This window comes from Hordeum vulgare, chromosome 1H (assembly GCF_904849725.1).
Source record: "Hordeum vulgare subsp. vulgare chromosome 1H, MorexV3_pseudomolecules_assembly, whole genome shotgun sequence".
Classification (NCBI taxonomy): Eukaryota; Viridiplantae; Streptophyta; class Magnoliopsida; order Poales; family Poaceae; genus Hordeum; species Hordeum vulgare.
The window spans coordinates 33,417,397-33,431,534 of NC_058518.1; the positions used below are offsets into that span (position 1 = coordinate 33,417,397).

At 44.5% G+C, this 14,138-nt stretch overlaps 1 protein-coding gene across 1 annotated transcript; it reads left to right on the plus strand.

Moving 5' to 3' along the window:
- The first annotated feature begins 12,855 nt into the window (after positions 1 to 12,855).
- Positions 12,856 to 13,565, plus strand: LOC123406024. Its single transcript, XM_045099530.1, has 2 exons — positions 12,856 to 13,266; positions 13,431 to 13,565. The coding sequence occupies exons 1-2, from the start codon at positions 12,969 to 12,971 to the stop codon at positions 13,454 to 13,456; spliced, it is 324 nt and encodes a 107-aa protein (XP_044955465.1). The 5' UTR covers positions 12,856 to 12,968; the 3' UTR covers positions 13,457 to 13,565.
- The last annotated feature ends 573 nt before the right edge of the window (positions 13,566 to 14,138 follow it).

Below are 14,138 nucleotides of genomic sequence, written 5' to 3' on the forward strand. Positions count from 1 at the left end.
GGATTAAACCCGCTGTCCGAGCACGGCTCATGTACATGTCCGAGTAGAATAAGATTACTATATCGAATAGGATTGATCCTTTAGACTCGTATGTGTATATAAGTGCAACCCCTGTAATCGCTACAACATCAGATCAAGAGAGATCAAAGTTTGCTTCCCGGCCGTCGTGTACGTACGTGTGAATTTGGTGTTGCTTGCTGGAAGATCGATCAGAAGCAGACTAGCTAGTACAAGCTAGCTTTGCATTACGTACGTGTACACAGCTACAGAGTGATTTGGTCTAGCGGTTCAAAACCCAACATTTGGTATCTAGAGCCTCGACGATCTACGATCTACGATGACGGACAGCGACGCTGAGTCGGTCAAGTCCGGCAGCGGCGGTGCCAAGGCGAACAAGAACGGTGACAAGGTGAAGAAGGGCGTCAAGTCAGCAACCAGTGGTGGAGGAACGAGCGGCGCTAACGTCCAGGCGCATCGCAACATCCCCATCTAGTACCCGATGCTCACCGACGCCAACTACGGCGTGTGGGCGGTGAAGATGAAGATTATTCTTCGATCCCTTCGAGTGTGGGAGGCCATCATGGACGACGACGTCGACGAGGAGCGCGACGAAGGTGCCATGGCCGCCATAGCCCAGTCTGTGCCGGATTCCGTGCTGATGACATTGGCGGAGTTCGAGACGGCAAGAGAGGCGTGGAACGCACTCAAGGAGATGAGGATCGGAGAAGATCGCGTCACCAAGGCTCGGGCACAAGTGCTGAAGCGCCAATTTCACAAGTTGCAGATGGAGGAATCTGAATCGGTGAATGACTATGCCATGTGTCTTACTACTTTGGTGGGAGAGATCCGCGCACTTGGTGTAAAGCTCGATGAGACCGAGATCGTGGAGAAGTTTTTCAGTTCAGTCACTGATAAATTCACGTACATCATCGGCACGCTCGAGCAGCTTTACGACATCGACGACATGACCATAACGGAGGCGATCGGACGATTGCGGACATGGGAAGAGAATGCTCGTGGCTGTCGGAAAGGCAAAGGAGGAGGTAGTGACCAACTCATGTACTCGCGCGCAGATTGGGAGGCCCCAAGTAGCAAAGGAAGACGTGACGGTGGCGAAGGCTCAAGCAACACGAAGGGCGATGGACAAACCGGAAAAGGCAAAAGGAAAAGGCAAACCACAAGGTCGTGGTAAGGCGGGCCAATCTAAAGAGCAGAAACCACGAAACTTGGACTTGTCCGAGGTCAAGTGCTATAACTACAATAAGATGGGTCACTTTGCGAAGGATTGTCCAAAGCCTAACAAGCGGGAGATCAAGGCAAATTTGAGAAAGCAGGAAGACGAAGGTCCAGGTCTTCTGATGGCCGAAGTTTGTGATCTCGCTGAAACGGTGGTTGTGAAACCAAGCCGGAAGGTGCTACTTCATGTGGAAAAAGTGACACCAAAGTTATCCGGTGATCAGAACGTGTCGTGGTATCTCGACACGGGTGCCAGTAACCACATGACGGGGGTGCAAGGAGAAATTCCTCGAGCTGGAATACGATGTTGAAGGCTCGGTCAAGTTCGGTGATGGTTCAGCTGTGGAGATTTGCGTGCAAGAATCTGTCCTCTTTGAGGGTCTCACAGGCGAACATCGCATACTCACCGGAGTGTACTACATCCCACGGCTGCACAACAACATCATCTCTATTGGGAAGCTTGATGAGAATGGATGCAAGGTCAATATCGAGAGCGGAGTGATGACGATCTTCCACAACCTTCGAAACGTGCTAGCTCGTGTTAATCGCACACAGAATAGGCTATATATCCTCAACCTTGATCAATCTCAACCGGAGTGTTGGCTCGCCAAGAGTGATGATGATTCGTGGTTATGGCATTCTAGATTTGGACACGTTAACTTCTACGCCTTGAAGAAGATGTCAAAGATGGAGATGGTATCCGAGATGCCAGTTATCGACCATATTGACCGAGTATGTGACGGGTGCTTGGTTGGAAAACAGCACGGCAGGCCATTCCCTGCTCAGTCTACCTTTCGTGCAAGTGATGCACTCGAGCTGCTCCATGGTGATCTATGTGGCCCTATCACCCCGACAACTCACGCTGGAAAGAAGTATTTCTTCCTTGTGGTAGACGACTACTCGAGATATATGTGGGTCGTTCTCCTACGGTCTAAAGATGAGGCGTTTGAAGCATTCAAGAAGATGAAGGCTGCAACAGAGATGGAACACAAGCTGAAGGTTCGCGCTCTACGGACAGATCGCGGCGGAGAGTTTACGTCGAATGAGTTCAACGACTACTGCGAGAAGATTGGCATAAAGAGGTTCCTCACGGCACCTTACACGCCGCAGCAGAATGGGGTCGTTGAAAGGCGCAATCGAACCGTCGTTGACATGGCAAGGAGTTTACTCAAGAGCAAGAACCTGCCAGGGACTTTTTGGGGAGAAGCTGTCTCGACGGCGGTCTATCTTCTCAACCGGGCTCCAACGAAGGCGGTGATCGGCAAGACTCCGTATGAAGCAATTTACGGACGTAAGCCGAATGTGTCTCATCTACGGACATTCGGGTGCGTGGCACATGTGAAGACGGCGGAGCTGCACCTCTCAAAGCTTGCCGATCGTAGCACCAAGATGGTGTTCATCGGATACGAGAGCAGTTCTGGCACCAAGGCGTACCGTTTCTACGATCCACAAACCAAGCGTCTACGGATTTCACGCGACGTCGTGTTTGAAGAAAACCAAGCGTGGAATTGGAGCGCCGCAGCCGACGATGCTCCAAGCAGTAACATATTTGCAGTTGAATTTCCAACTGATGATGATGCAGGGGAGGATGTCCAGGTGATTGGCAAGACACCCAACCAAGGTGACCACAATGGTAGTGATCATCATGGTGCCGACACCGACGACGACGCGCATAGGTCGCAAGGAGATAGCGACAACGCCGCGCACGACACAGGCGGAGATCTCGACGACAACATCGACAATGAGACGCATAGTGACGACGACAATCAAGATGATGGTCACGGTCACGATGACTACGCCGACGACACGGATGTCTATGACACACCAGGGTCTCAGCCGTCTTCCTCAAGTGCATCCACACCGACACAATTTGTGTCACCTCCTTCGCAAGCCACAACGGACTCCTCAGGGCCTCGTCGCTACAAGACCCTCAAGAAAGTCTACAAGTACACAAAGCCAGTTACGCTCGAGTACTCCTGACTATGTCTGTTCGGAGTTGAGGAGCCGGCGAACTTCGTAGAGGCGAGCAAAAGTCCTAGCTGGACGCACGCCGTGGACGAGGAGATGAAGGCAATTGAGAGCAATGGCACGTGGACTTTGGTAACCCGACCTCCAAACCAAAAGACGATAGGTTTGAAGTGGGTTTACAAGTTAAAGAAGGACATGGAGGGTGCCATTGTGAAGTACAAGGCAAGACTCCTTGCAAAGGGCTACGTTCAACGTCAAGGAGTTGACTATGATGAGGTGTTTGCACCGGTTGCTCGAATCGAGACGGTGAGAGTGCTCAAGGAGTTGGCAGCACAAGAGGATTGGAAGGTTCATCATATGGATATTAAATCCGCTTTCCTCAACGGCGATCTCACAGAAGAAGTGTACGTGGAACAACCCCTCGGCTACGAGAAGAAAGGCGAAGAAGGGAAAGTTTACAAGCTCAAGAAGGCACTTTACGGGTTGAAGCAAGCGCCAAGAGCTTGGAACTCAAAGTTAGACCGAAGTCTGGTCTCGCTCGGGTTCAAGAGATGTCCCCTCGAGCACGCAGTCTATACAAAGAACTCCAAAGGCTCAAACCTGCTAGTTGGAGTTTATGTCGACGATCTGATTATCACCGGAGATAGCGTACAAGAAATTGAACGTTTCAAGGCGCAAATGAAGAACAAGTTTAGCATGATTGATCTGGGATTACTCAGCTATTACTTGGGCATCGAAGTGAAGCAAAGCTCCGGAGAGATTTTCCTATGTCAATCGGCTTACGCGGTCAAGTTATTGGACAAGTGTGGCATGTCGGATTGCTACGCGACACAAGTTCCAATGGACCAACGTCATAAGTTGAGCAAGCGTAGCTCAAATCCGCCGGTGGACACCACAATGTATCTAAGCGTTGTGGGCAGCCTAAGATATTTGGTGCATACCCGACCTGACTTGGCTTATTCAGTCGGGATCGTGAGTCGTTTCATGGAGAAACCGACAACCGAACACATGAGCGCGGTTAATCAAATTCTACGCTATGTGAAAGGCACAATTAATCTTGGCTGCACGTACAGAAAGGGAAAGGAAGGATTGATCCTTCGTGGATATTCAGATAGTGACATGGCAGGTGATGTTGATGACCGAAAGAGCACAACGGGCATGGTTTTCTACCTTGGCCCGAATCCGATTAGCTGGAATTCTCAGAAGCAAAAGGTGGTGGCACTGTCTTCATGCGAGGCAGAATACATAGCGGCAAGCACGGCGGCTTGTCAAGCAGTTTGGCTGAGAAGACTCCTAGCTATTCTTGCAAAGCGGGAGGTGCAGAAGGTGTCATTAAAGATTGACAACCAAGCTGCAATCTCATTGTGCAAAAATCCGGTTCATCAGGAAAGGAGCAAGCACATAGATACCCGGTTCCATCATATCCGGGAGTGCGTTGAGGAAGGGATGATAGAAGTTTTGCACGTGAATACGAAGGACCAGCTTGCCGATATTTTCACCAAGTCCCTCGGTCGACAGAAGTTCATCAAGATGAGGAAGAAAGTCGGAGTGCAAGCACCGGAGACAAAGCAACAAGGACATCGTGTTTAAGGGGGTGAATATTGGGATTAAACCCGTTGTCCGAGCACGGCTCATGTACATGTCCGAGTAGAATAGGATTACTATACCGAGTAGGATTGATCCTTTAGGCTCGTATGTGTATATAAGTGCAACCCCTGTAATCGCTACAACATCCGATCAAGAGAGATCAAAGTTTGCTTCCCGGCCGTCGTGTACGTACGTGTGAATTTGGTGTTGCTTGCTGGAAGATCGATCAGAAGGAGACTAGCTAGTACAGGCTAGCTTTGCATTACGTACGTGTACACAGCTACAGAGTGATTTGGTCTAGCGGTTCAAAACCCAACAACCTCCCCATCAAACATGCACTTGTTCAATCTGTTTTGCCGGAACTCAATGTCTGCAAACACAGTGTGTTTCTCTAAAAAAAACCATATTAGAGGATGGAAAAGAGAAGAAACGTTGCTTGCAGTGGCAACAACTCACACGTAGATCCAATTCTGATTGAAGTCACGACGGTGTGGAGAGACATGTATAAGAGATGTCGATTGGGGAGAGACTCAAATCCAAAGAGAAGGTAACAACAGATTTGTGTATGAACGCAAGAAAACAAACCTGATCCCCATGAGAAAATTTGTTTGATCTAAAAATCTCTTCTTGAACTCACCCTGTACGTTCCCAAACTTACTTTGTTTGGCTAGAGAGAGGCTATGGATTTGTTTTTCCTTGGAAAAGAGGGAGAGAGGAAGCGGGGGAGAGAGAGAGGGGCCATGCAGAAGAGCACGAAGCATGGATGCTTTTGTTTTTCATTGGAGAGGCCGTGGAGTAGAGAAGTAGGAGAGAGATTGTTTTTCTCTTCGGAGAGATAGAGATTGGTTTTTTTTAAATACAGAGATTAGTTAGTTAGAGGAGGAAGAAACGGTGGTTTAGGATCCTGTGACGATTATGAGTCTTGACGAATAACTTTTTTTCTTCAGAATTGAGCAAAATTTCAACCGATCTACACCGTAATAATATTGGACTCACCAGATTAACGGCTCCTAATTACTAATTAACGTGAAAATTTATAGAGAGTCTCTAATTAGTATAGGTATAGATTTAGTGGGGAGCGAGTTCTTGGTAAGGCGCGAGAGAAATACCCTGATCTTCAATGACACTTGGACTCTCCAAAGTGCTGTCCATTTCTTTTCCAACTGCCTCGTGTAGGAGCTCGACGTTCTACCTTCCATCCACACCTGTTGTTTTCCCTTGGTGCATGCGAGCATGGTGAGAATACTTACATTTGTTTTTTGTTAGTTTTACCAGTTTATGCACTACTATGTGTGTAACTTTTAACAAAGTTCTTATGGCAATGCGCGGGGATCAACTAGTATATACAAATAGGAAACCAGATGGAAAAAGATATGTGGGATCAACAAGTAGCGAGTGTGACAAGAAAGTAAGAAGGGCCTAATTGATAAGACCAGAGTAATAACACAAGAAAAATGAGAAAATTGTCTTGCATGGGCCAATAATATAGATTTATTAGGCCTTACCTATGCTTTTATATGGAAAAACCGGGCCGAGACCCGATATGGTCTTCAAAAAGCTCTGTCTGTCGGTTCAACATTATTATTTACGTGAGATATGGGTCCATTAATGTATATGTCCATTGTCTTATGTAGTGTGGTATATATTATTTAGTGCATATTTCCAAAGTGTGATGCAATATTGTAGCCATTTGATGTAATGTTGTAGTCTACATATGTGAAATTAATATACACACACTAGTAGAAAATAGGGCTTTGGTTCGGGCTTGGCCAGCCCATTAGTCAAGAACCGGGACCCATGGGGGGCATTAGTCCCGGTTCATGAGCCCAGGGGGCCGGCCGGGGCCTCATGGGCTTTGGTCCCGGTTCGTCTGGACCCATTTGTCTCGGTTCTAGGCACGAACCGGGACCAATGGGCCGCGCTCCTGGCCCACATCCATTGGTACCGGTTCATGCCTTTAACCGGTATAAAAGGGGGGGCTTTAGTCCCGGTTTATGCCACGAACCGGGACAAATAATTTGCCTATATATACCCATCGCCGTGGCAGAGCACTCTGTTTTTTCTGGCCGGCGAGGGGAGGGCATTTCGGTGCTCTAGCTCACCTCCTATGCACATGAGGTGTTCGACGAAATGCCCGAACCACACTAGTTAAGCTTTCTCCTCTCGAAGCTCGACCTCGGAGCTCCATTTTTCCCGAGATTTGTCTAGATTTAGCGGTCCATCAAGCCCCGTCCCCGTTTTCACCGCTGTTGATTGCCCGCGTCGATCTCGTCGTCGGCACCACCGTGGCGAGGCTCTTGTTCTTATCTTCTTTCTGATTTTCTTTACTTTAGATAGAGACTCGTCTGATTTTCTTACTTTAGATAGATACTTCTCTGATTTTCTTACTTTTGACACACATAATTATACTAATGCACGCAGATGAACCGGTAATGGATGTATGATGACAGACACACCTCCGAGTACATTAAGGGCGTGCATAATTTTCTCGAAGTGGCTGAGGCAAACAAGCAGAATGGTTTTATGTGTTGTCCATGCCCTAAATGTGGGAATACGAAGTCTTACTCTGACTAGAAAATCCTTCACACCCACCTGCTTTACAAGGGTTTCATGCCACACTTTAATGTTTGGACGAGGCACGAAGAAATAGGGGTTATGATGGAAGACGGCGAAGAAGAAGAGGACGATGACAACTATGTGCCCCCTGAATACCGTGATGCTGCAACGGGGGGAGCTGCTGAAGATGAAGAGGAACCACATGATGTGCCCGATGATGCTGCAACGCGGGAAGCTACTGAAGATCAAGAGGAACCAGACGATGTGCCCGATGATGATGATCTCCGCCGGGTCATTGTCGATGCAAAGACGCAATGCGAAAGTCAAAAGGAGAAGTTTAAGTTTGATCGCATGTTAGACGATCACAAAAAAGGGTTGTACCCCAATTGCGAAGATGGCAACACAAAGCTGGGTACCATACTGGAATTGCTACAGTGAAAGACAGAGAATGTTGTGTCTGACAAAGAATTTGAGAAGCTACTGAAAATATTGAAGAAGAAGCTTCCAAAGTATAATGAATTGCCCGACAGTACGTACGCAACAAAGAAGGTCGTATGCCCTCTAGGATTGGAGGTGCAGAAGATACATGCATGCCCTAATGACAACATCCTCTACCGCGGTGCGTACAAGGATTTGAACGCATGCTCGGTATGCGGTGCATTGCGGTATAAGATCAGACGAGATAACCGTGGTGATGTTGACGGCGAGCCCCGCATGAAGAGGGTTCCTGCGAAGCTGATGTGGTATGCTCCTATAATACCACGGTTGAAATGACTGTTCAGAAACAAAGAGCATGCCAAGTTGATGCGATGGCAAAGTGAGGACCCGCTGACGGGTCGTAGTGGAGAAAAATCGAGAGAGAGTACTGGGCTGAGTTTGCACGTGACCCAAGGAACGTATGGTTTGGTTTAAGCGCGGATGGCATTAATCATTTCGGGGAGCAGAGCAGCAATCACAACACCTGGCCCGTGACTCTATGTATGTATAACCTTCCTCCTTGGATGTGCATGAAGCGGAAGTTCATTATGATGCCAGTTCTCATCGAAGGCCCTAAGCAACCCGACAACGACATTGATGTGTACCTAAGGCCATTAGTTGAAGAACTTTTACAGCTTTGGAATGGAAACCCTGGACGTGTGTGGGATGAGCACAGACAGGAGGAATTTGACCTGCACGCGTTGTTGTTTGTAACCATCAACGATTGGCCGGCTCTCAGTAACCTTCAGGTACGACGACAATGCCACATTCGCCCCTGAAGGTGTTCGACACGACTATGTGTCGGAGGCGCTACCAGGACGACGATGATGCCAGTACGCTCTGTCTCTTCTTCCTCTCCATTAGGCTATGTCTCACACCTATTTTAAAAAAAAACTTTTTTGCATTTGGCAAAGCAATGGGAGCAGGAGCAGCGAGTACTGCGACATGTGCTATGTCTACGGCAACAGCGACTATGGCACCAGCAAAAGTAGCAGCGACTCTGGCTACAGCAAAAGTAGCAGCGACGATGGCCTCGCGATGGTGATCCCACAGCTGGGCGACAGGGCCATGCCAATTGTGGTAGAGGAGTACATCCCACAGCCTGGCCTGGGGCTTCGCCGCTCTAAGCGCATCAGGATGACGAAGGAGAAGGTGAAGAAGCAGGAGTGAAGATCTTAAGAACCTGATGGAGCTTTAATCTTTACTAGTCGTCAACCCGTGCATTTGCACAGGCTAGTTTATTAAATACTTATAAATACATTCTATGATTTTGTCTCACTTTTGTTATTGGTTGTTGTAGGCTTCGTATTTGTGTCCCTATTTCCATAGTGACTTTGTCTTTTGATAGTTTGGAAGCACACCAGCTAAACGCAAGCTTTGTACATAGAACATCTTCTAAACTTTCTGACCCGTCATAATTGCTCCTTATAAGGCAGATCCTATATCATCACGTTTACTTGCTATATGCATTCACATGATATAACAATTAACTTAATCCCAAGGTCCTATATTTTCTACCATTATTAACTTCTACGGGGCTCGATATTAAGATGTACCAACTACAGTACTACATTATTTGTTTTTGTTACCATCAACATGATGAAGCTGAGCCTTTTGTCGACTATATACCATATATTTAGATATGTTATAGTTGTTCAACATATATACTTACCATGATCAAGTCGTAGAGAAGCCTCAAAAATTATGATCAACATAAAAATACTAAACGATCATGTCTCGTTCCTTCCTAATAGTTGATGCCAATATGTTGGTGTATGTATGTATGTTTCCCATGTAACTGCAATTTTAAACTATATGGAATGTTATTTTATATTTCAATATTATTTCTACATACAAACATGTACACCAAGTGTTAAAAACTATAGTTTCCTGAAAATATGCAATCTTTTGGAATATTTGTTGATAACTATATATAGTAGGTAGATGACCTAAACAGTGTTGTTATAATAAACATTGTATTTGCAATAATGTCTGTATGCTTACTGTAACATTGCGGGTATCGCATCCTGTTTTTATGTGTGAAATTTTTCTAAGAAAAACATATTGTACCTCGGCTTCTTTCCCTTGAAACCTCACGTGCATCATCCATGTAGCGCACAAAACATGCAACTGCGTATCCAGGAGACGTCGTTGCCGCCGTGGCTACCTGGAGCTGCCCATGGATCAGAAGGATGACGTTATTCAAGGGAGAAGTGTTTGACTACTGCGAGTTGTAATTCTCGGGAGGTTAGCACGAGACAGTATTACTTTATTCGTATCCATTAATTTCAAAAACCATAGATCATCCTACTGGTTGTCGTCGGCACTCCTGCAAATAAAACAAAAGGGAAACAAACAATAATCAGTATCCTTGCTGCGGACACTAAATTAACAGGGCTTAAAAATGATTATTTCATCTCAAAGAGAATAAAAAACTTCGTAAAGAAAACTATTAGTAAAATCATTAGTTCCTTGAAGTGATATCATACAGGTGAACTCCTATATATGCACCTGAGATTTAATGGTGTGATTTCCTCCTCGGCTTAGTGCAGCTTCACCATCCGTCATGGGCCTGCATCCATCTAATTAATATACAATTATCTTCATCCACGTTGGTGCAAATTGCAGCATCATATTTGGCGGCCCAAATGATTTAGTAAACGCCACAGCTTGTGGCGTTGGTTGCATGCACTTTGTATAGTTTGGTTTCTCCCCCCTTACAGAATACTTGCGCTTGCGTATAGCCAATTAAATCTTTGTCTCCAGAAGTGTAGTTGCGAGTGACTTCACATGCCTTAGCGATGTAGGTGTCGGGCGCAGCCATGTCGACCATTTGGGAATCATCAGTCGTCTAATAAACCAATTCAAATTGATCATCTAAACATATCATGTTGACAAAGAAAAATCAACACAATTATCTATCTGTATGATCTAGCGACCTTGACATAGAGCACCATGGATTTGTGAACTGCTGTTAGGCTTTGGCTTGGGCTTCAGTGTGCACGTACGTCCTCTCTCTGGAACATTGATATGACCGAACCCATGAACATCGGATATACAGATCCATCTTCCATCAGTTTTCGTGGGCAACAAATTTGGTTAGCTGCTGCTCCGATGGAAGGACCCTGAACTGCAGTATCTACAATTCTGCATGGACACTGCGGCGAACTTTGGCAAGACCTGCTCGTCACGAACGGCCTGGCCTGGTGGGTAGCGAGATGGATTTTGATCTGCTCATCACAAACAGCTTGGCCTAGTGGGTAGCATCTCGCTCACGAACTAAATATTGTCCAAGATTCTAGGACGGTGAAATAACTTCCATGGGGTGAGAGAGAAAGAAAAGAAAGGAAGGGATGGTAGCATTGTGTCTTACCATGGGGGAGAGAGAGGTACGGTGGTATATCTTCCATCGTGAAGAAAGAGACGCTAGAAGGATGGTTTTGATTTTCACATGGATAGAGATTGGACAGGGGAAGGGACGTTAGAATATTTTCTATCTGAGAAGAGAGATAGAGAGAGATAAAATAGGGAGATAGATGTAGTAAACTTAGATCCAATCTCTTTGGCATCTACGGGAGGAGGGCTCCTTTTTTTATCTCTTGTGGTATCCACCGGATAAAATCTTTTTATTGAACTGCCTTTTAAGATTTCTAAGGCTCTAATTTCTTTATTAATGTGAGAATTTATATGTGTTAATCTACACCGTAATAAATCGGTCCCACCAGATTAACGGCTCTAATTTTCTAATTAACGTGGGAATTTGTTGGCAGTCTCTAATTAGTTTAGCTATAGATAGTGTAAACCTTTTAAGTACGATAGTGTTGAACTGCTACTGCACTTTTAAGTATGATGGTGGTGTGCTGATGAAATTTTGTGCATGCTCATGAATGAAAGATAAAATTATTTATTTTTGTGCTTGCTCATGGATGCTCCTTAGTTGGTGTATATAACAACCTAAATTAACCCCTAAAGCAGCCCCTTTCAAAAACAAAACCTCAGCTTCGGCCAGGTGCTGACGCGTGGATGCCTTTTGGTCCCGGTTGGTGTCACCAACCGGGACTAAAGGCCCCCCTGCCTGGCCTGGCCGCAGCGGACACGTGGATGCCCATCTATCCCGGTTGGTGTAAGAACCGGGACTAAAGGCCGAGGGCATTAGTAACGACCTTTTAGTCCCGGTTCCAAAACCGGGACAGAAGACCCTTATGAACCGGGGCAAAATGCTCTTTTTCTGCTAGTGACATTCAAATAAAGATTCAATAACATATCTTCAAGATATTTGCAATTAATGTAATGTTGTAGCCTATAGATGTGCATTAATATATGCATTCATTTCTTTGATGCAGTACCATATCTTCAAAGATATATCATATACAACTAATGTATGCATAACATGCGGATGTGGAGTCAATGTACGTATTCATTGTTTGATGTTATTTCATATCTTCAATGTATATCCTGTAGATATAGAGTACAAATCCATTTCTTTGATTAGAACCATACCTTCAAGATACATTATATATACAACTATTGTTATAACATGTCAATAATGTACACATTCATTGTTTTATGCTATTTCCTTTCTTCAAGGTATAGACCATATATATAGAGTTAATGTACAAATTCACTTCTTTGATGTAGTACCATATCTACAAGATATATCATATATACAACTATTGTATGTATAACGTGTCGATGTGGAGTTAATGTACACATTCATGTCTTGATATTATTTCGTATCTTCAAGGTATAGCATGTAGATATAGAGTTAGTTTACACATTCATTTCTTTGATGTAGTACCTTATGTTCAAGATATATCATATATATAACTATTGTATTTATACCTTGTCGGTGTGGATTTAACATACACATTCATCGTTTGATGCACTATGGTATCTTCAAGAAATATAACTAATGTATTATTTAGCCCATAGTTGTGCAATTAGTACGTCCGTATCATCAAGATATACTACTAATTTATACGCCCGTATCATCATCTCAAACAAGGCTATATAAACCAAGTCATAGCTAAGGAAGTCATCTACCCCACACATTCACAAAGAAGCCACACAAATCCTACATTGTACGATTCTAACATGAAAGGGATAGAGAAGGCTCTAGTGCAGCAGACACAAAAGCCATAGCCATGGCGAAACTCATGTGCTTATGTTTCATCATCCTCACTATTGCGGTAGTCGTGTCAGCTGACGGATGCGATGGTGATCGACAAGACATGATCAGGGAGTGTGGTAAGTATCAGAAACTCCCAGCAGAGTCGAAGCTAGCTCCATCAGATGGATGCTGCGTCGTGTGGGAGAAGGCGAACATCCCATGCCTTTGCGTTGGTGTCACCAAGGAGAAAGAGAAGATATCGTGTATGGAGAAGGTTGGCTACGTTGCCAATTTCTGCAAGAAGTCATTCCCACATGGCTACAAGCGTGGAAGTAAGTGAAATATACTAAGTGAATTATGATAATGGGCATTGCATACATGCACTTTTTGTATTATTCTTTCTTCGTATTGACACGGCCTTGATTTTAGTTTTGCATTTTATATGATTGTTGTGCTTTTCTCATCATATGGTATGTCAAATTGAATGGTCTTGCAGGTTACACATTCCCTCCTCTAGCGTAGTGACTAATTTATCAGCGGGAGAAGCGTCGGCTTTTATATTCATGTTGCTGTCCTCATAAGAACTTTCCTTTGAGATATGTAATTTGTGAGGTTGTGCTAAAATAGTTTTATGTTAAGCATTGTATGAGAACATTTTATAACTAATAAAGTATTCTCCTCAAATGGTATAAATTATGTTTGCTCAAATAGTTATTTTTTGGTTCTAATTACGACTTGTGGTAGCTGAAGGATATTAGAAAATTTGGTATAGTTAAAGAAACAACTTTTATGCGCTTTTTATATCCAAAGTCAATGGGTTCATTTATGCCCGAGCTCAACTAATTTTTTGCCTTAGTAACTTGCATTCCTGACTGATGCAAAGCTCCAAATACAACTTAATTTGCTAAATGTGATGAGATGGAGGGGGAGAGGAAGAGAAAGACAAGTGGCATATTCAGTTAGTTGTATGATTTCATCCACAAATCTAGGGTAATTCGATTGTACGGGTGTACTTGGATTTTGTCATGCCTGTAATGTCTGTTTTTTCGATTATATAGATCACAATGTTTTAGTCATATGACACATCTTCTAAATGAATTGGTGAAATTTTTAATAACTTTTGAAAGATGAAACAACTCGCACACAAATTTGTAATATTAACACGGTTGGTCACATCGTTGGAGTGTGACTTAACCCTATTTCG